Source organism: Leptonychotes weddellii, chromosome 12 (genome assembly GCF_054177405.1).
Source record: "Leptonychotes weddellii isolate Sample4059 chromosome 12, ASM5417740v2, whole genome shotgun sequence".
Taxonomy (NCBI): domain Eukaryota; kingdom Metazoa; phylum Chordata; class Mammalia; order Carnivora; family Phocidae; genus Leptonychotes; species Leptonychotes weddellii.
Genome location: NC_138380.1, coordinates 13,126,041 through 13,147,193, shown reverse-complemented (window position 1 = coordinate 13,147,193; position 21,153 = coordinate 13,126,041). Strand labels below are relative to the sequence as shown.

At 43.2% G+C, this 21,153-nt stretch overlaps 1 protein-coding gene across 2 annotated transcripts in view; it reads right to left on the bottom strand.

Annotated features, from left to right (window-relative positions):
- Nucleotides 1-364: 364 nt before the first annotated feature.
- ZC3HAV1 (zinc finger CCCH-type containing, antiviral 1) overlaps nt 365-21,153 on the bottom strand; it is a 58,599-nt gene continuing 37,810 nt past the window's right edge. The window contains exons 8-13 of one of the 2 annotated variants that reach the window (XM_031030692.2): nt 19,786-19,906; nt 16,098-16,200; nt 13,970-14,051; nt 13,228-13,358; nt 12,698-12,831; nt 365-4,259 (exon numbers count right to left, since the gene is read on the bottom strand). In XM_031030692.2, coding sequence (XP_030886552.2) covers nt 3,994-4,259; nt 12,698-12,831; nt 13,228-13,358; nt 13,970-14,051; nt 16,098-16,200; nt 19,786-19,906 — 837 coding nt within the window. In that variant the 3' untranslated portion in view covers nt 365-3,993. The remainder of the gene's footprint in view (nt 4,260-12,697; nt 12,832-13,227; nt 13,359-13,969; nt 14,052-16,097; nt 16,201-19,785; nt 19,907-21,153) is intronic. The other variant, XM_081800018.1, reaches the window with a different exon arrangement.

Genomic DNA, 21,153 nt, shown 5'->3' with positions numbered 1-21,153 from the left:
CTTCCTCTTTCTTTCCATCCAAAGCTTTGTGATTCAAAAAGAATGAGTGGAGAAGGGCTTTTGAAGGAGGGACTGATAGGATATTTTTAACCTTTGTGCTTCAGCCAGGCCCTGTACCCACCCCTGGGACCAAAGGAAGAAAGGTATATTCACGCTTTCAGCCTCTCCTTCTTTAAGCCCTGAGACAAAAGATGTGCCATCACCACCACCCTGCCTCTTACTGAAGCTTTTTGGTCATCAAGTCCTGGAATGAAAAAGCCAGAAAGGGCAAACACATCCTCTAGCCCCCACTGAATAAGTTAGTGTCTGCCGCTGATTACCTTTTTGGAGATACCTAGAAATACAGTCAATTCAGACAGCAGGGCAAAATTAATATTTCTCTTTATTGGATAGTCTCAAATTAGGCTTGAGGAAGAAGAAATACAACTCAACGGCTAGAATGTAAACAGCTGAGCTTACTTTATTCAACACAATGTATCCAAGGTACCCACGTATCAGACCCTCAGCGAAGTAACAGGTACGGTACAGTGAACAAGACGGGTTGACTCAGCCCTGGAGGAGCTTACATTCTAATGCAGAAAGCAGACAACCGCAAGTTGGAGAGATGCTAAACATGAACAAAGGAGGACACACGGTTTTTTAAGAACCGGGGTTTGGGGAAGCAAGCATCTCATCTACTCCATAGAAGGACTCCTTACGGAGGTAAAAGTAAGCGAATCTGAGGATGCTAGACATTAACTAAGTCAGTGGTTCTCACTGTGGTACTTTGGAAGTGGATGGGTTGTTGGCTTCATAATCGGTGAGAACTATTACTGGCATTGAGTGGAGGCAGCCAGGGAGAACGGATGTCCTGCAGTGGATGGGTGAGTCCCACACAACGAAGAATTATTCTGTACGCTATTCGCTTCTTTAATGTCCTGCTGGACATTTATGTAGGACCTACAGCTTGCCGGAGAGAATATCGTTCATTTTTCCCTCTTAAACAATCTGTTATCCTTATACCAGTTAAGGTAATTGCACTCTTTCCCTTACCACATACAGAGAAGGGATGTGGTCTGGTATGACTCACGCTAACATTGATTTTCATCCTCGAGTCACCCATACCTCTCATTTTCCTGTACTTCTTTATCAGAAGTAGCCTCGGAACGACTCTGAAATTCAAACCTGTTCACTGTAAGTAGGAGTAAATATCTACTTCATGATGTCGGATAGATAGCATAGTCATGCCTGAGCATTTACATACTGAAAATCCTTTTAGTTTCATTACAGATTTCTTTCTTTCTGTTTTTCCATTTTAACAGAGTTGGGGTGTTAAATGGGTTTTTAAAGAAATTCTTGTATGTAAGTAGATTGTATCACCTAGGAGTGCTCTCAGGCCAACAAATGGGATGTGACAAAAATGTGACTGCTCTGGAAAGGGTGAGTAGATGTGATAGCGTTTATGGTCGCCCTATAACTGGGGGGAGGAGAGGGTGCTATTGGCACTTAGTATATGAGAGCCAAGTATGCCGAACATCTTGCAACATACTGGACAGTTCCTCACAATAAGAAACTATTCTGCACCCTACACGAATTTTGAATGTCTCACTAGACATTCCTGTATGACCTACAGCTCGTCGGCAAAAAATAGAATATTTCCTCATTTTCTCCATGTTGACAGTCTGTAGATTTTCTTGCATAGTATCTTTATTTCAATTAAGGCTATTTCGATATTTCTCTTATAAGTACTATCATATTCAAAAAAGTTATGCATCACTAGTTTTTATTCTAAGGTCCACTCCTATCCCTGCTTTTTCATTTTCCCATACTTTGTATAAAGTCAATTTTTATCTTCTACCTTCTTGTAAATTTGCCCATTATAAGTAGGTGTAAACATCTGATTACTTAATTAAGTCTTCTAATATAGTCGTGCCCAAGTAATGTAACTTTTATTTTCCTTTTATGCTAATGTTAATTTTAATTAATTTTAAATTTATTTCTGAAATCATGTGTAGGTAGAGTATATTACTACTGGATTGCACTTTGAGGATAATAAAGCAGATGTTACAATGTATTTGTCAAAAAAAAAAAGGCAGGCATGCTCATTGAGAACCACTGAGCTAGGGGAAAAGGTGTACCAAAGAACTAAAAGTAAGCCAGACTGGCTTCGGTAGAAGAAAATAAATGATAGAGGGCAGGGGAGGGAGAAATCATGTGGGGCCATAATAATGATTTTGACCTTTATTCTAAAGCATGATCAGATTTGTGTTTTTAAAGATTATTACGTAAAAAAAAAAAAAGTTAAAATATGACCATTCTTCCTGCTAAGTAAAGAACAACTCAGAAGGGGCCAAAGAAATATTTAAGAAGGAAAACTGGACTTGGGAACAGCTTGGGAGAAGGACAGGAAGAAGTCAAGGATGACTTCTGGATAGAGAATACTAGGGGAGAAGGTGATTCGTTTGAAGGAGGCAGATTGAGAATTCCACTGGGGACATGTTCCATTAGAGGTGTCTGTGAAATATCCAAGTAGAGATGCCTAATGGGCAATCAGATTTGGACAAATTGCATCTCTGAAAATGTGAGAACCAAGATCAGGAAATGAAAGCTCCAAAACATGCTACCATAAAAAAAAAAAGTGAGTAAGAGTAACTATTTGTGACAAGCCCACCAGAAAATAACCCTGCCCTAAAAAAATCTCTATACATTTGTTACTGGTGGAGTCCTTTAAACCAAGGGGTTGTGGAGATGTTTGTACTGATCTACAATCTAATATAAAATCAATTCTAATGCTAATTAACTTTGATAACATGTCTGCTGGCAGGAATCACAACAGGAAACTGGTGAACGGTACAGAATGCTGAAAAGAAAAACTGGAAGGAAATATCTGATTCATGATAAGGAAAGAAATCTTGGTCCAGGAACCTCATCTGCTTTAAAAACTGATTGTACTTCAATTCCATACAATCCGTTATATTTAGGAAAAAAAAGAAGCCCCTTGCAGGTGTAAGACCTGTTTGAAGCATTGTTCTCTTTGTTCTGGTTCCGCGCTCACCAGGAAACAAATCTCGCCTCCTTAAGGGGCCTATCCTTCAGTAGGGATGGCCTTGCTCCTAATTCCTCGATCCTCATCTGTTAGAGCGAACAACTACACTAGCACTCAGGTTTATCAGTCATGCTTCTGTGAGTCTGGTTACTACAACTCAGACCCCCCACAATACAGACACTTCCTGAAAGTCCAACCTGAAAACCTTCTCTATAATCATATATTAGAATATAAATGTCTACTCTGCCATAATGATATAAAGAGCCAGTTTGTGGCTCTTTTCATTGCAGTCCAGAGAACGAGCCTGGATGGGGTCCCCTAAATAAACGTTAGAGATAAAGAAATGTGTGCCCCAACTCAGTTTTACCACGAAGGTACGGTACAGTTACATCTGTAATGGTATTTAAATTACCTTTTCTCTCCTCCCCACCGCCCCGGCATTTTCCTAAACCTCCCCCACCTCCAACTTTCCATAATCTTCTATCCAAGGCGGTATGGTCTTATGTCCTTACTTCCATAGGCATTTTTAGATTTCTCTCAAATTGCCCAAATTAATTTTCTTTCAATTTAACCAAAATTTAACCATGTCCTACAGTAAACGAAGAGTAGCTGGGAGAGAAACTTGTTGGCAGTTACAGATGTTTTAGAAATCCGTCTTTCTCAGTTATATCTAAGCCAGTGGTTCCCAAGCTCTATGACACATTCGAATCCTTGGGATTTAAAAAAAGTACCACTGCCGAGCTCTCACACCAGAGACGGTGATTTAGTTGGCACGGGATGCCATCTGAACATTGGACTTGTTAAAAAGCTTCCCAGACGATTCAGTTGTGTAGCAAAGTTTGGGAACCACTGATCTAAGGCATTTGATAACTAGATGAGAAATGTAAAAATGTACTATGTGGGGCAATCCGGCTCAGTAAGTGAACAGAAGGGTGATGGCCTCCTTTATGACTCTGTATTCATCACTCCTAACTAATCACGCAGGGTTTGTCTAGTTCAGTATATTCAATCACATATTCTGGGTAAATCTGATTTTTCTCGAAGATGACAAAAACGGAGGGATTCAGCCTTATATCCACATAGCTGTCATACGGTGGTGGGGGAGGGCCGGTGCTTCCCATCTCTCCTTGAGTAAAATCTCCAACCAGGACTCGAGCTACAAACATGACGATGTTTTTGGTATCACCCTGGCAATTTTTATGGGAATGGATGGCATCTTTTGTGAAGTAAATTCCTAGAAATCATCAGAAAAAGAGAAAGGGTAAAGAATTATTATGAAAGAAGGCACGTAGTTTGTAAGATTATTTACATACCATCAGATGATAAGCGTCCCCTAAGCATGTGTCAGCAACACCTTACTGATACTGATAAACTTTCCTTTGTACTGAAAAAAAATGTTTCTTCGAATCCAGTATATAACCCTACTGAACTAACAGAAACACTTGCTACTGTGCAGGGGCAACCAGGGATGGTGTGAGCCACCGGGACAGTAACCAAGTGGGGATCTCACAGCAGCCCAAGTCATGCAAATCCTGCAGGGTGAGCTGAATTGTAACTTGATGAACCAACGATACTCCAGCAGAGGCCTTTTTCTAATGTGTACATTTTAAGGAACAAAGGTCATTTACTACCGATGGGAAGGTCCTAGAAAATGTGAAAGAGGGGGCGTAGTACCGGCAAGCAACTGACCCTGGTAGACCTTTCCAAAACAGTTCATCTATCGTCCTCCTCAACCATAAAGCAACTTCTGCATCACTGAGGTCTCTTTTTTTTTACACTTTATTTGAGAGAGAGAGAGAGAGAGACAGAGCGCGCATGCGTGTGTGCGGCAGGGGAGGGGCAGGGGGAGGGAGAGAATCCCAAGCAGGACTCCACTCTCAGTGCGGAGCCTGAGGCAGGGCTTCATCTCACAACCCCGAGATCATGACCTGAGCTTAAATCAAGAGACGGAGGCTCCACCGACTGAGCCATCCAGGCACCTCTGCATCACTGAGGTTTCTGTACACAGCAGATCAACAGTGATCTCCTGACAAATTAAAATTTCTTATTTTAATTTTTGTCATTGCCAGATACTTTTCTCTCTCTTTTTTTAAGATTTTATTTATTTATTTGAGAGAGACAGCATGGGGTCGGGGGGTGCGTGCAGAGGGAAAGGGAGAAGCAGACTCCTGCTGAGTGGGGAGCCTGACACGAGGCTCTATCCCAGGACCCTGAGATCATGACCAGAGCGGAAGTTAGCTGCTTAACTGACTGAGCAGCCCAGTGCCCCAGTTTTCTCGGTCTTTTTAAAAGAACTGTGGGGGTGCCTGGGTGGCTCAGTCAGTTAAGCATCTGACCCTTAATTAGGCTCATGATCTCAAGATCATGGGACCGAGCCCCATGTTGGGCTCAGTGCTCAGTGGGGAGTCCACTTGAGATTCTTTCTCCCTCTCCCTTTGACCCTCCCCCACTGTTCGCGCTAAATAAAATTTTTTTTAAATTAAAAAAATAAATGTGTATATATATATTTGAAAATTCTGATTTTGTATGCAAAAGTTAATTAGTAAAAGGAATTCATTTTATTTATGGTAACAAGTGCTTAATATTTTTTCATTTATCTTATTTATTTTTTATTATTATTTTTTTTTATAATTTAGGTGTTTGAATTCCAGAAATACTGCTTATCCTAAATAGGTCAGATAATGGATATTCTGAGTAAATGATGTTCAACTATATTTGGAATAAGAAATGAAAGTCCACCTATGTTGACCTACCATTTCCCGACCCACTGTCCCTCCCAAACAGTCACTGACTCGATGGGGATTCTCTCACCTGTTTCTAGGCATTTACGTACATATATAACACATTTACTCTGGTACAGCTTGATGTTCTTTTATTTGTTCATTAAGAAGATTATACTGAGGGGCGCCTGGGTGGCTCAGACGGTTAAGCGTCTGCCTTCGGCTCAGGTCATGATCCCAAGGTCCTGGGATCGAGTCCCGCATCGGGCTCCCTGCTCTGCGGGGAGCCTGCTTCTCCCTCTCCATCTGCCTGCTTCTAAGGGCGCCTGGGTGGCTCAGTTGGTTAAGCGTCTGCCTTCAGCTCAGGTCACGATCCCACGGTCCTGGGTTCGAGTCCCGCATCGGGCTCCCTGCTCGGCGGGGAGCCTGCTTCTCCCTCTGCCTCTCTCTCTCTCTCTGACTTTCATGAATAAATAAATAAATAAAAATTAAAAAAAAAAAGAAGAGGGCGCCTGGGTGGCTCAGTTGGTTAGGCGACTGCCTTCAGCTCAGGTCATGATCCTGGAGTCCCAGGATCGAGTCCCGCATCGGGCTCCCTGCTCAGCGGGGGTTCTGCTTCTCCCTCTGACCCTCTCCCCTCTTGTGCTCTCTGCCTCTCATTCTCTCTCTCAAATAAATAAATAAAATCTTTAAAAAAAAAAAAAGAAGAAGATTATACTGAATGAACTGTTCTGCATTTCTTCACACTCTAGTCCTAGAAATTTTGCTGTCACCCCATTTAACCCCACCTCATTCTTTTTAGTGGCTGCACAGGATTCCATTGTATGGAGGTATCATAATTTAACTACTCTTGTATTGATTAAGATGTATGTGGCTTTTATTTTTTTCTATGACCAAGAACATGTCTAAATAAATACTTTCTAAACATCCTAGTAAATATACCTTTGAGAGCCTGTATAAGTATTTCTATAGAACAGATTGCAAAACTATAATGGCTAAGTCAAAGGACATGAGCATATTGCATTTTGACAGATATTACAAATTGCCCTCCAGAAGCAGTCTAAAGATTTTACCAGCAATGGAGAAAGTCCCATTTCTCCAAACCTTGCCAACATTGGATATCAACTATCCTTTTAATTTTTGTCAATACAAAGTACAAAAAAAATCTGATTTTAATATGCATTTCTTTTAATACTAGCGGCATTAAGCATCTTCTCATATGCTTATTGGCATATTTTATATGCTCTTTCTTGGAACTGCTTTTCCATATCTTCCTGTTGTATTTTTGTCTTTCTTTTTTTACTGATGTGTGACCACAACAAGCTTATATTTAAAAGACAGTATCCAGGGGCGCCTGGGTGGCTCAGTCGGTTAAGCGTCTGCCTTCAGTTCAGGTCATGATCCCAGAGTCCTGGGATCGAGCTCCATATCGGGCTCCCTGCTCAGCGGGAAGTCTGCTTCTCCCTCTCCCTCTGTGTGCTCGCCCTCACTCTCTCTCTCTCTCTCTCAAGTAAACAAATAAGTCTTTTTTTTAAAAGATTTTATTTGTTTATTTGAGAGAGAGAATGAGAGAGAGAGAGCACGCACAAGAGGGGGGAGCGTTTTTTTTTATAATCTTATAAAGTAGGCCAGTAGATAATTGGAAAATGACCAAGGACACAAATGACAATCATCATCCCACCACAATTCTATTGGGCCACCCACTCCACCTCCCTCATTGCCAAAGACCCTCCTCCCTAGCCAGTTCCAGCTCCTCAGTTTTACCAGTTAACCAACTACAGATGCATTCTATACTAATCTGCTATCCCCTGAGGATAGAGGCTGTGCCTTCTTTATTTTACTTTTATTTAAAGATTTTATTTATTTATTTATTTATTAAAGAGCGAGAGCATGCACAAGTTGGGAGGGGCAGACGGAGAGGGAGAGGGAGAGGGAGAAGCCGACTTCCCACTGTGCAGGGAGCCTGACTCGGGGCTCGATCCCAGAACCTCGAGATCATGACCCGAGCTGAAGTCAGACGCTTCACCGATGGAACCACCCAGGCGCCCCTGTGCCTTCTTTATTTTTATTATCTCTCTTTTGACAGTCACCCTCTACAAACTCTCTATCACACAAACTCTGTATCACACTACCCATCTCTGCGCATCCTAGAACAGTCATAAGTCATTTTTAAGTGTCTGCAAAGAGCCATTCCTCATACGTCAATTTCTGGAACTTCTAAACAATTTAAGCTATTTTGTAAGGAAATCTTTCTAAAACATATACATTTCTCTGATTTAAAAAAATAGAACAAGTCATTCTGCCCTTTCTTTTCCTGATGCGTCAGATGTACATATTAATTCTGGTATCTGGTGTTACAACATAGGGATGCCCTCTTGAGTTACTAAGGGGGACAGAGCCATTTACTCCTATACTAATGGTCTATACACAGCATGAAAGAAAAATGTTAAGTTGTGGGCGCCTGGGTGGCTCAGTTGGTTAAGCGACTGCCTTCGGCTCAGGTCATGATCCTGGACTCCCGGGATCGAGTCCCGCATCGGGCTCCCTGCTCGGCAGGGAGTCTGCTTCTCCCTCTGACCCTCCCCCCTCTCATGCTCTCTCTCTCTCATTCTCTCTCTCTCAAATAAATTAAAAAAAATAAAATAAAATCTTTAAAAAAAAATGTTAAGTTGTGTTTGTGTCTTACAGATCATTTCCTCTCTCATTCTCCACCTAAAACTGCTAATTTTCTTCTTGCTGCCCACTTCTAGCGCCTCTTTACTCCCACTCCACACTTGCTGGGCTGAGGAAAAAAAAAAAAACAACCACTGTTTTGAAATAAGACTAAATGATTCTGAGAAGCTCCCAAGAAAAAACATACACAATCTTCCGTACAAGAATTTTATGACAACAACTTAGGCTACTCATAACACAGTTGTTCACTCTTTCCAATTCCAAGTTATCTTTCAGAAAGTGAATCTTTCCAAATAAGTGAACTGCAGTTATGCATGGAAAAGGTGTCAAATAAATAGTATGGAGTTACTGGTAAAAATATATTTGACTTATAGCAAATGGAATAAAATCAATAGACAAAAATTTCATCCGTATTTTTCTTGAGTGTGCATTTTTATTGCTTGATAAAAGCCATAAAACCTACTTAGAACATTCAGAGATAGTTGTGCATATTTTAATGGCACTGAGTTACTTTTATATATGTTAAATTATTTTTTTTATTTTGTAATAAAGTCTCAGTACTGATTTGATTATTCAGCTATTTTTTAAAAGATTTATTTATGGGGCGCCTGGGTTGCTCAGTCGGTTAAGAGTCTGCCTTTGACTCAGGTCCTGATCCCGGGTCCTGGGATGGAACCCCACATCGGGCTCCTTGCTCAGTGGGGAGCCTGCTTCTCCCTCTGCCTGCCACTCCCCCTGCTTGTGTTCTCTCTCTCTAATAAATAAATAAAATCTTAAATAAAAATTTATTTATTTTAGAGAGAGAGGAAAGAGAACGAGCACAAGCTGGGGCGGGGGAGAGAGGGAGAGAGAGAGGCTTGCAAGATGTTTCAGGATCGGATACCAACCCCCAGCTCCAGCTTTATCCTTTGTCATTCCCACCAGACCTTAAATGTCCTGTGCTGTCTGCAGCCTCCCTGGCCTTTGTCAGTCTCCGGTCTTCATAAACACTCCTCTCCCAACTGTTTTGTTTTGTTCTGTCTTGTTTTTTTGCCTAGCTAGCTTTTGTTTGCCCTAGAGGTCATATTTAGACTTCACAATATGCTGTCTTGTTGTAATCCACTTTATTCATTTTTTTCATTTATCTAGTATAATTGACATAATGGGATAATATTGTGCTTTTCTTTTCTTTTTACAATTCTTGAAATGTAACCATCTTTTATTTTAGCCAGACATATTCTTTGCCTTAGAGAGAATAAGAATCACTGGAAGGAATCTTTAAGGAGAAAGAATCATGGTCAGCTTTTCATTACCAAAATAGGATCTAGATATGCATTGCAAAAAATAGGCTTTGTTAACTAGAAAGAACTCTGAATAAGACCAGGGAAAGGACCTTCTTCTAGGTTAGGAGTCCACAGGGGTCAAGCTGGCTCTGCCTGGGTTCTTCAGGCATCCTGGGCCCCACCATGCTGGGCCGTCAGGGATGACGGACAGGAGTCACAAGAACACGTTTCCCACTTCCTGGGCAGAATACCACCATTCCCATTCTCCGTAGATTCTTTTGGGTTTTCTACATAGACACTCATATAATCAAAAATAACACTTTTGTTTCTTTCTTTCCAACCACTGGGCGGTCCCTGGGTTGCAGAATCTTGGGAGATTTTATAGATGTCGATGCCTGCAGCACCCTGGATCCCAAATATGTTCCCTGGCCTTCTGTGCCTCCCATCGGGCCTCTTGAATCCAATTGGTAACCAGGACCGGTCCTTCTTTGCGAAGCTCCGCCCCCAAGCATGTGCTTCTTTTTCTAATTTCACTTTGCTTCCACTTTTTATCCAAATCGGAGTTTTCATCATCTCCTCTGACTGTGAAGTTGAGTGGCTTTTACCTGTTGTTCTTATCCTTAGTGCAGACTGCTCAGTGGGTCGGCTCCTGCTTCCAGGCCCTTATCAACTCTCCGACTACCCTGTCTTCCCCTCTGACCCTCACTCTCCCATCAGATGCTCTCTTCCCGCCTCCAATTTATCAAAAGGTAGCCCAGAGCCTTCCTATCTTTCCAGGCACATTTTACTCTCCTGATAGTCTCCTTAACACAGTCACATGCAAAAGCATGCAGGTAACAGCCTAACGGGAGAGGTTTCATGTGTGTGAAAGGGGGGGCTTTGTTTTCCCTCAGAGAGGAGCAGTATCTCTGAGGTCTACCACTTGGCCTCTTGTAGGACAACTGCCTGAACTTTTTAAGATTATGGGCGCAACGGTTCATACCCGTCTATCTAGCCAGGACTGATACCATCACGGGTGATGCAAGGGGAAAGTTGGGATGAAAAATAAATACAAACAACACAAAGATACCTCCTAACTCTGGGTAACAGGAGGCAGGCCGGGTAGAAGGATCACCACCTTCTCAAGGGAGGGTGACACGGGAAAAAGGGGCATAGTTCCTGAACAGACACCTTGCCCATCTGTGAGAACTGCAGACTCCATCTTTGTCTCTTTGTTCCACACCACTCACAGGGGGTTTTCTTGGCTATTAGGAACTCTCTTCTTTTATCAAGTTAAAGGAAAAGTGATAGTAAGTGAGTAACACTATCAAACTATCGGGATATATTTCAGAGGGTTTCAGTGCCCTTTCATGTATAGGAAAAACAGACTACACGCCCATGCATGTCACCACCAGAGCCAATTAGGGCCAAAACCTAAGAACACGTATGTATCATATCTCCATTTTCTACGATAAATATTCCTTTGAGTTCTAACATAAGAGAGACAAGGTGGTCATCCGGCTTTCTCCAAACATTTCTAGGTAAGTTTCAGTGAGGCTTTTTTTTTTAAGTTTATTTATTTACTTAAATAATCTCTACACCCAACATGGGACTTGAGCTCACGACCCTGAGATCAAGAGTCGCATGCTCTTCCAAATGAGCCAGCCAGGCACCCCTTTACTGATGCATTTAAACTTACTACACATGAAATTCTCATCAAGTCATTCCCCCGCTTAAACTCCTTCATTAGCTGCCCCTACCCTCAGGGTCAAGTCTCAACTCCTTCCTGTGGCGCCATATCTTACACAGCTTGTCGCTCACTCTCCACAGGGACTCTGATGTAGATGATCCCTCCTGTGCCTTTCCTTGGGAACACCTCTCCAGCCAGGTTAGGTGTCCATAGGACCTTTTCACTCCCTCCACAGTAGTTACACAGTTGCAATCATTTGATTAATTATGTGAAGTAATTCTGGTGGGGGCCCATGTTTACTTTGTTCACAGCTACGTCCCCCAGTATCTAGTGTGTAGAAGGCACTCAAAAATATTTTTTGGCTGACTAGTGGGTTTCTTGCTTTCCCCAGTGTGTGTGAATTTAATCTTCATTGTAGGAGTTGAGCCCACTTTGAAACTTGATATACTATTAGTTGTTCTCTTAAGATGAGTGATTCGTTGTGTTTGCTTGTTTTAAGACTTACATAGAAGGTACAACCCAACACCAAAAAATAATCTTATTAAAAACTGAGCAGAGGGGGGCGCCTGGGGGGCTCAGTCGGTTAAGCGGCTGCCTTCGGCTCAGGTCATGATCCCGGGGTCCTGGGATCGAGTCCCACATCGGGCTCCCGGCTCGGTGGGGAGCCTGCTTCTCCCTCTGACCCTCTCCTCTCTCATGCTGTTTCTCTCTCGCTCGCTCTCTAATAAATAAATAAATAAATAAAATCTTAAAAAAAAAAAAAGAGGGGCACCTGGGTGGCTCAGTCATTAGGCGTCTGCCTTCGGCTCAGGTCATGATCCCAAGGGTCCTGGGATCGAGCCCCGCATCGGGCTCCTTCTCAGTGGGAAGCCTGCTTCTCCCTCTCCCTCCCCCCCCCCCACTCCTGCTCTCTTTCTTGCTCTTTCTCTCTCTCTCAAATAAATAAAACCTTAAAAAAAAAAGAGAGAAAAAAGAACCCATCAGTGGCAATGGCAGGCCACTTATAGCAGCTTCGCAGGGTTGGACTTAAGTCAGCAAGAGCCATAGGTAGAAGTGAATAGTAATGGTAGACAATGTAGCCAACAGGTAAAAGAGGTTGCAAACATGTATGAGACCCTTCCATCCTTCCACCTCCCAAAAAACCCAAGACGGGAGCAGGGCTATGTTACAGCAATCAAGTCCCAAATCAATGTACCACTCTAATTTGGGCAGTTAAGGTTAACATGAGCTTAATTCTCCATGCAAGCAAAGGCCCGCACATGCTGGTTAGTACCAAATCATGGCTTATACTCGTAATAGAGCCTGAGTTATGACTCTACCATTCAGGCTTCTCTATTCCAGCACAAACCTTTTCCATATTTGGTTTCACCAGTTCCATGTAAGATCCAGTCAAAATTATTCTTACAGATAGACTCCACATGGATGCGGCTTGTTGCATAAAACAGAGTTTTTTCCGTTCTGTTGTTCATCTTCATTTTTTTCCTAATAGAGAAAAATGTGAGCCTTAACAACCAGAGCATTCCTCTCCCACTATGGTTAATGACATTAATCCCAATAAAGTCTAATCATCTTAAAATTGGATTCCACCCATTTTCAGAATGGAGCTTCTAACATGAATGCACCAGACACAGAAAAGTGAATTTGTGAGAACTTTTAAATGATAGACACATTAAATCAGAGAGTCGTAAAACTGGAGCTGAAAGAGAGAAGTTCGAATTTACAAAATGAAAAAAACAACCAGACACTGAAGAAACTCTTGACTATAAAATAAACCAGCGAATAGGTTGTAAAGTATATTAGCCCTTAACTAATCCTTTCAAACTTTACGTTAAAAACAAAACAAAACAAAACAAAAAACCTGAGAATGTGGCCACCAACCTTTCAAAAGTATTCAAGAGCTTTGTGTTCTTGATCTTCTTTATCTTTTCAATCTTGAAATTTTTCATGGAAGTTTTAAAATATTCACTTATCGTGGCATATTCCGGACACCGATTATCGATCTCTAACAACTAAAAAATTTGAAAAATACGTATAATGTGAAGCAGGAGACGTTTAAAGCATGATTATGTCCACACGCGCGGCCCCCTATGCCACGGGGTATCCTTGCCAGGCCTGGCTTACCATAAGCTGGCTTAGGGTTTCCACATCTGGAGGTTCCTTTTAGTGATGAACTAGTTGGCACCTGGTCCCTCTGTGCAGGCTGACTTAGGGCTAGCATTATGCTTAAAGGCAAAGGGACGCCCCCGGAGGTGTCGGATTTACTCTAGTGACCTGGTGAGTTCCTTTGCCTAAAGCTAGAGCAAGGCACCCAAGCAGAGAGGCCTGCCCCCAAAGCTGGAGCATGATGTGGAAGCTAAGTGACCTAGAGTCTTGCCCCATCCAAGTTAAGTGAGGAGGTGAGGCAGTGTGCGTGTGCGCGGCTGGATGATGAGGTGCCCTGTGGAGAACAGCTGCTCTCTGGGAAGCCAACACAGTTACCATTTGGATGCGACCGAATCTTGACCCAAGAGTTTTACGGAAACCATTCATCCTTTCATCCAAACAAATACACACATTTACAGCTAAGTACTTTTCCCCCCACTTTAAACAATTTACACACCAAAAAGCAAAAACCAAGTACCTCATATCCACTCGAGTCAAAGTCCCACTGAGGAAGCAATGTCGACGATAGAGGGTCAGGCGGGGTCTGCGCTGGCTGACAGCTACAGAGAAGAGAAAGACTTCACTTCGTTCCCTGTTCCATATGCCCGAGTTCTGTCCCAAAGTTCCAGCCACGAAGCCCAGGTTTCCCAGAGAATTTTTTCTTTGTATTTTATTTTGGATTATATTCCTGCATAGTCCTGGTATAGATGTACTAGTAATCATGCTTTAAAAAAAATAGTCATTATTCATAATTTGGTAAATTAATGTGATTTTCCCATTGATTTAAAATGCAAAAGCAGGGGCGCCTAGGTGGCTCAGTCATTAAGCATCTGCCTTCGGCTCAGGTCATGGTCCCAGGGTCCTGGGATCGAGCCCTGCATCGGGCTCCCTGCTCAGCGGGGAGCCTGCTTCTCCCTCTGCCACTCCCCACCCCCGCTTGTGTTCCCTCTCTCACTGTCTCTCTGTCAAAAAAATAAATAAAATCTTTAAAAAAAAAAATAAATAAAATGCAAAAGCATTCATTCCTTTTTAGATTCCTGCTCAACCTTCAGAGGACCTAATACGTGAGCATTAAGATATCTTACAGCATCTTTGTGAAACAATGAACACTGAGGCACAGGGAGAGGTACACTGAGGCACAGGGGAAGAATTCTGCTGTCCTTCCTGTAGGAACTATATTTCAGAGTATAGTTCCCCCAGGAAGAAAAAGTCTTCTTTATAGACAATTCACAGCTATTAATTGCAGAATTGACAGAATTAGAAAACCACCATTTTTTAACCCCTAATGAAATAATGGATTGAAACAATGACCCCCAATAGCTACGATAACTATCCAGTGAAAGATCAGATGTTGGAACAGAGGGGTCAGACTCGACCGACCAGCACCCCCTGGCTCATCTTCATCACTAAGAATAGGACAACTAGACATTATGTACCTCTTATTACGATGTGGCAGGAAGCACAAAGTACCACTTCTATAGTTTTCTTGACCAAAAATGGAACCTGAATCTAATCAAGCCTCTAAATCGAACCAGCAACTCGCAGAAATTACTTATCAGATGGGCATACAGGGCATACAATTTGATACATTTTGAATTTGGGAAATTCTGTAAGGACGAATCACCTAATTTCTTAAAAAAAAAAAAAAGTAGAGGAGGGGAAATGTAATAGATTAAGAGGCTTAAGGGACAAATCCACCAAATGCAATGTACATACCTTGTTTGGATAAAAATTTATATAAATCAACTAGAAAAATGTCATGCTTGATTTTACACCCACCTTGAAATCTGTTTTATGTAACCTTATTATCACCTGGAGGGGGGAAAAACCCATCTCCACAACCGTTCATGAACAATGTAGATTTTTCTGAGTTTTCATGAGGAGACAGAGGAGTGACACTGAATCCCCCACAGCAAAATTTCCTTTAAACAATCCCCTTTTGGGCGCCTGGGTGGCTCAGTCGGTTGGGCGACTGCCTTTGGCTCAGGTCATGATCCCAGGGTCCTGGGATGGAGTCCCGCATCGGGCTCCCTGCTCTGCGGGGAGCCTGCTTCTCCCTCTCCCACTCCCCCTGCTTGTGTTCCCTCTCTCGCTGTGTCTCTCTCTGTCAAATAAATAAATAAAATCTTTAAAAAAAAACCCAATCCCCTTTTATCAACTGTATCATTGTCCAAATCTCCTCCCTCAGGCAGCTAACACATCCCTCTCTTCTTCCATTTCTTTCTCAGCAGCCTCCCTTCTGTAAATCTACTCAGCAAAACTGAAGACACACAGAAGAACCCACAGCAAAACAAAACCCCTTTAACCGTGCACTTGATTATTTCCGAGGCTCAGCCCATCAGGCCAGCCATTCACAGTGAAGGAGCTGAGGCCCAGGTATGAGAGGCTTGCCCGAAGTCCCCTGGGAGTCAGAGGGAGCTGGATTTCCTGCTCGTCTACCCCTACGGGCACACTGTACTGCTTCATGAGCACAGATGATGCAAAAGGAAACCACTGTGTAATGAAAGCAGGAAGATTTCAAGAACACAGATTCATGAGTAAATTGGTGAGATCAATGGGTGACCATTTCAAACATCTGCCGATAGCCAGTGTTCCCGAACACTTACCTGAGCCCACTTTTAATCTGCTCCACAGCCTTGTAAGACATAAATGTTGGCCTTCTGACAACATCCTTTTGGGTCTTGGAAGCTACATTTGTTTGAATCATGCCTTTAGAGAGAAAAAGGAAAACAAACAAGAACCAAGAATTAGTCCTAGAAAATGATGTCCTGTTATTTTTCATAGGCTAGTCACACAGCAAATATTCACGACTGAACTGTAACATGTATGAACAGAGAAAATCCTTTCAGATGGGAATTGCTCATGATTAAAAACCTGTATCCTGGGCACCCGGGTGGCTCAGTGGTTAAGCGTCTGCCTTCGGCTCGGGTCGTGATCCCAGAGTCCTGGGATCGAGCCCCACACCAGGCTCCCTGCTAGGCGGGAAGCCTGCTTCTCCCTCTCCCCCTGCTTGTGTTCCCTCTCTCACTGTGTCTCTGTCAAATAAATAAATAAAATCTTTAAAAAACAAAACAAAACAAAAAACCTGTATCCTTCACTGCCCTTATGATAAGACCCAGAAAACAAAGAGGCAATGAGATGAGCAGTCAGCAATTAATCGAATCTGTAAATCAAAGTCAGATAGTAAAGGGAAGGACTAGGGCAGCCAGATAACAAGACATCATCCAGGTAAGCTGTCCTAAACCAGGCAACCATGACTATAGGTTGGAATGTGGTAGCTATATCTTGAAGGATTTTTCTGTATCAAGTGTGAAATGTCATTTTCAATTCATGCATCTTGTAGACCCAGGTCCAAGTTGCAGTCAGAGGGAGCTCTTTAAAAAGTAAATCATCTGGGGCGCCTGGGTAGCTCAGGCAGTTGAGCGTCTGACTCTTGGTTTTGGCTCAGATTGTGATCCCAGGGTGGTGGGATTGGGCTCTGCATCAGGCTCTGCACTCAGCGGGGAGTCTGCTTGGGATTCTCTCTCCCTCCTCCCCTGCCTGTCCCCTCACGCATGCACTGGTGCTCTCTCTCGTTCTCTCAAATAAATAAATAAAATCTTAAAAAAAAAAAAAAAGTAAATCATCTTACCTTGCTAGTGAAAGTATCAAATGGCACAGCCACTTTGGCAGTTTCTTATAAAGTTAAACATATAGTACCTACGTGATCTAGCAATTCCACTCCTTTATATTTACCCAAGAGAAAAGAAAACTTACATCCACACAAAGACTTTCACTTACATGATCCTAGTAGCATTATTCTAATAACCGAAAGTGAAAACAACCAAAATACTCACTAAGTGTGAATGGATAAAAACAAACCATGGTATAGCCTTACAATGAAGTATTACTCAGCATTGAAAAGGGAAGAACTCCTGCACATGCAACAACATAGATGGGTCTAAAAAACATTCTGAGTGAAAGAAGTCAGCCACATGCAGGGTACATACCACAAGGTGCTCTTTATATGATGTTCTAGAATAGATACGACTAAAATATAGTGACAGAGCAAATGGGGGTGGGAAGAGACCAACTGCAAAGGGGCATGAGGAAACTTTTTGGACTGATGGGAATGTTCTAGATCTTGATCAGGATAGCAGTTGCATGCATATGTCAGCGCTCATCCAACTGCACACTCAAAATGGATGCATTTTGGGGCGCCTGGGTGGCTCAGTCGGTTAAGCCGTCTGCCTTCGGCTCAGGTCATGATCCCGGGGTCCTGGGATTGAGCCCCACGTTGGGCTTCTGCTCAGCGGAGAGTCTGCTTCATCAGTCTGCTCCCTCTGCCCCTCCCCCTGGCTGTGCTCTCTCTCTCTCAAATAAATAAAATCTTAAAAAAAAAATGATGCATTTTATTGAAGCCATTATGCTTCAGTATAGTTGTTGCAAAGTGAAACAATCATAAACAATAAAAAGATAACATGAGATGGTGTGGGGATCCCGGGTGGCTCAGCCGTTTAAGCGTCAGACTCTTGATTTCAGCTCAGGTCATGATCTCAGGGTTATGAGATCAAGCCCCAGTCTGGCTCCAGTCTCAGTGGGGAGTCTGCTCTACTCCCTCTCCCTCTGTTTGACCCTCTCTGCCCTTCCCCCACTCATGCGTGTGCACACACCCCCAAAATAAATAAATAGATCTTAAAAAAAAAAAATGAGATGGTGCCACAACTCTGCTCCAAACCTTCTTGCGGCTCTCATCTCTTACAGACCTTCTCACTGTTCTTTGAAACCTCCAGCTTGTCTGCAGTTCACACTCTTGTCACCAGCCCCTCCCTCTCTTGGGGGCCCTCCTTCCCATGTGCACGGGCTGCTCCCTTCCTTCCAAAAGTTCCTCCCAGGACAAAACTAGATGCTCCCCTAGGGACTCCTCCAACTCTCTGGCTTCTTCATCACACTGCTTCATTTTCCCCAGAGCTGTTACCACTTTCGCCTGCTGCCCACACCTAGAACAGTGCCTAGCAACACAGCCTGCACTCCAGTACTAGTTTAACGAATGTCAGAATACAAGAAATAGGAAAAAATCACCTAGAACACCACAAACTGCTCTGAACTAGTTTCTATGAACCTAGTGAACAAAATTGCTGGTCAAATTTCTCCAGATTCAGGAACAAGATACATTATCGGTTCTCCTCTCTCCAACACCTTTTTAAATTGCCAAAACAAGAGAATAATACCCAAAGGAAAAAAATCTTCGATTTAAGACATTCTTCATTTCGCCATCTGACAGAAGAGATTTCTGTTTCTACCTATTCTCTTCTGGTCTTGGTCCACATGCATACATCGTTGCATTTACCAAGCATATTAAATTTTTTTAAAAAACTTTTCATTTGGGGAAAAAAAAACCTTTTCATTTGAAATACAACACCTAAAGAGAAAGGCACAAAAGCATCTATTTGAGGGTTTGCCTTTTTCATTTAACAATATTAAATTTTGCTCTTACTGTGCAGTTTTCATAATTGTTATTTTTTTAAAGATTTTATTTATTTATAAATAAATAAAGAGAGATAATGAGAGCAGGAACACAAGCAGGGGGAGTGGGAGAGGGAGAAGCAGGCTTCCCGCTGAGCAGGGAGCCTGATGCGGGGCTCGATCCCAGGACCCTGGATCATGACCCGAGCCGAAGGCAGACGCTTAACGACTGAGCCACCCAGGCGCCCCAAAGCTGTATTATTTAATACACAGTAATTGGTACAGGGCCCAAACCTCAGGTACCACTGGAAGGTCAAGGACCTGAGAAAGTCTTTACCTCTTTCAAAGCAGCCGCAGGGCTGGTCCCAAAAGGGCAACCATCTGACCATATGCAGGGAGGTGTCCCAGGGCTGCAGCTGATGGGACAGTACATTCAAAGGGAAGGCAGTTCCTGCCCTGATTTCTTACTAAGCACAACAGATTGCTAGAAGCTAAGCTGAAGGCCTTTCCATGGTGGCTCAAATAAACATGGTGGAAGGCAAAGTCTTTAGAAAAGGTGATGGATAAAACCAACCACCTAGATGATGAAGCCCAAAAGGAACAGCAAGGTTCTACAAGTCTGAAGGCACCAGTGGGCCCAAAGTCTCTAATGTTGTCAGAGCCGAGGTTCTTGGGCCCAGGCCTTCTGACAGCCGCAGGCTCCCACCCCAGCGTACCGTGGGCCTTGCTGAAAAGCACCCAGATCCTCGGTACGGCATGCACATGCACCTGCGCTCTGCTCCCACCCCCACGTGGACACCGCATGCCAGATCCGAACAATGGGCACCACTGCCAAACGCAAAGTCTTACCCACAAAACTCAGCTCATAGCTCCGTGAACCCGCCTGAAACGGCACGACGCCCACTGGGTGGCGTATAAAGATGGACTCCAGGTAGGAAGAGTTGATGCTTAAAGCCTGCTGATCACCAGTCTAATTAAAAAACAAAAACAAAAACAAAAAACTGAAACAAAAGGTAAAGACACTTCAGGGTAGGCTTTTAAGAAACCTCTACCATGGGGAAATCAGAGGGGTAGACGAACCACGAGAGACGATGGACTCTGAAAAACAAACAGGGTTCTGGAGGGGAGGGGGGTGGGAGGATGGGTTAGCCTGGTGGTGGGTATTGAGGAGGGCACATTTTGCATGGAGCACTGGGTGTTATGCACAAACAATGAATCATGGAACACTTCATCTAAAACTAATGATGTAATGTATGGGGATTAACATAAGAATTAAAAAAAAAAAGCACTATAAAAAAAAAAAGAAAAAAGAAACCTCTACCATTATATCTTATAAAACTGTATTTTAGCCATGGGATTTCAAAGGAACGAATCTTGCCTCCCAAACCAGACCGTAAAGGCCGCCGGGTTGGGGCCGCGTCACACCATCTTGTGGCGTCCCCATCACGGGGTTAGAGGAGAACAGTCTACCTTGCAGAAATGGACCATACGCTTGGTGGGTGCCCGAGAAATGGAGCTCTTTGCAATGTCCTTTTTACACCTTCTGTAAAATAAGACCCAAGCGTACAGAGCCACTCATACCCATGGTACAGAAATCACGTCTGCCCTCCCTAACAGAATCCAACACTCGGGCATGAAGTAGAACAGCGTAGCTGTTTTTAGCCCATCACGTGTGAGAAAGCAGTTTCGAGCTGTTGTAAAAGGCAGGGAAGCTCCAATGGGCGTACTGTGGTCCAAATGTAAATGACCTCCCCCTTCTCCGCTGCCCTGAACCACGTAAGCAAATGAAATGGGACCCTGGGGTCCCATGTCCCAATGGGACAACACTGAAAAAGCGCTTGGATTTGCCACTCCCTGGGGCTGTAATGAAAGAGGCAAGGAATACCACCCCCAACATGTAAAGATGGAATCTCTGGCCTCAAGGCCTGCATGAAGGGCCTGAACCTCAGAACGGGTGGGTAAAGAGAAGTGTGTTGATTCTAGCAAGGAGACAAGCTGGCCACCATTCCACTGTCTACACCCTATGCAGGGGTGGCAGACCAGGCAGACCCGATGTAAGCCCTAATAGCAGGAGTTCCCAATATTTAATGGTGAAGAGACACTTGTTCCTTATGATCTAAATGGAGGAGCTAATGACAGCAAATTCCCAGCCGGTGGCAGGGAAGGGCTCCCCGTCCCTTTAAAGACACTGCTGGCTCCGCAGCTTTCAGCTGTGCC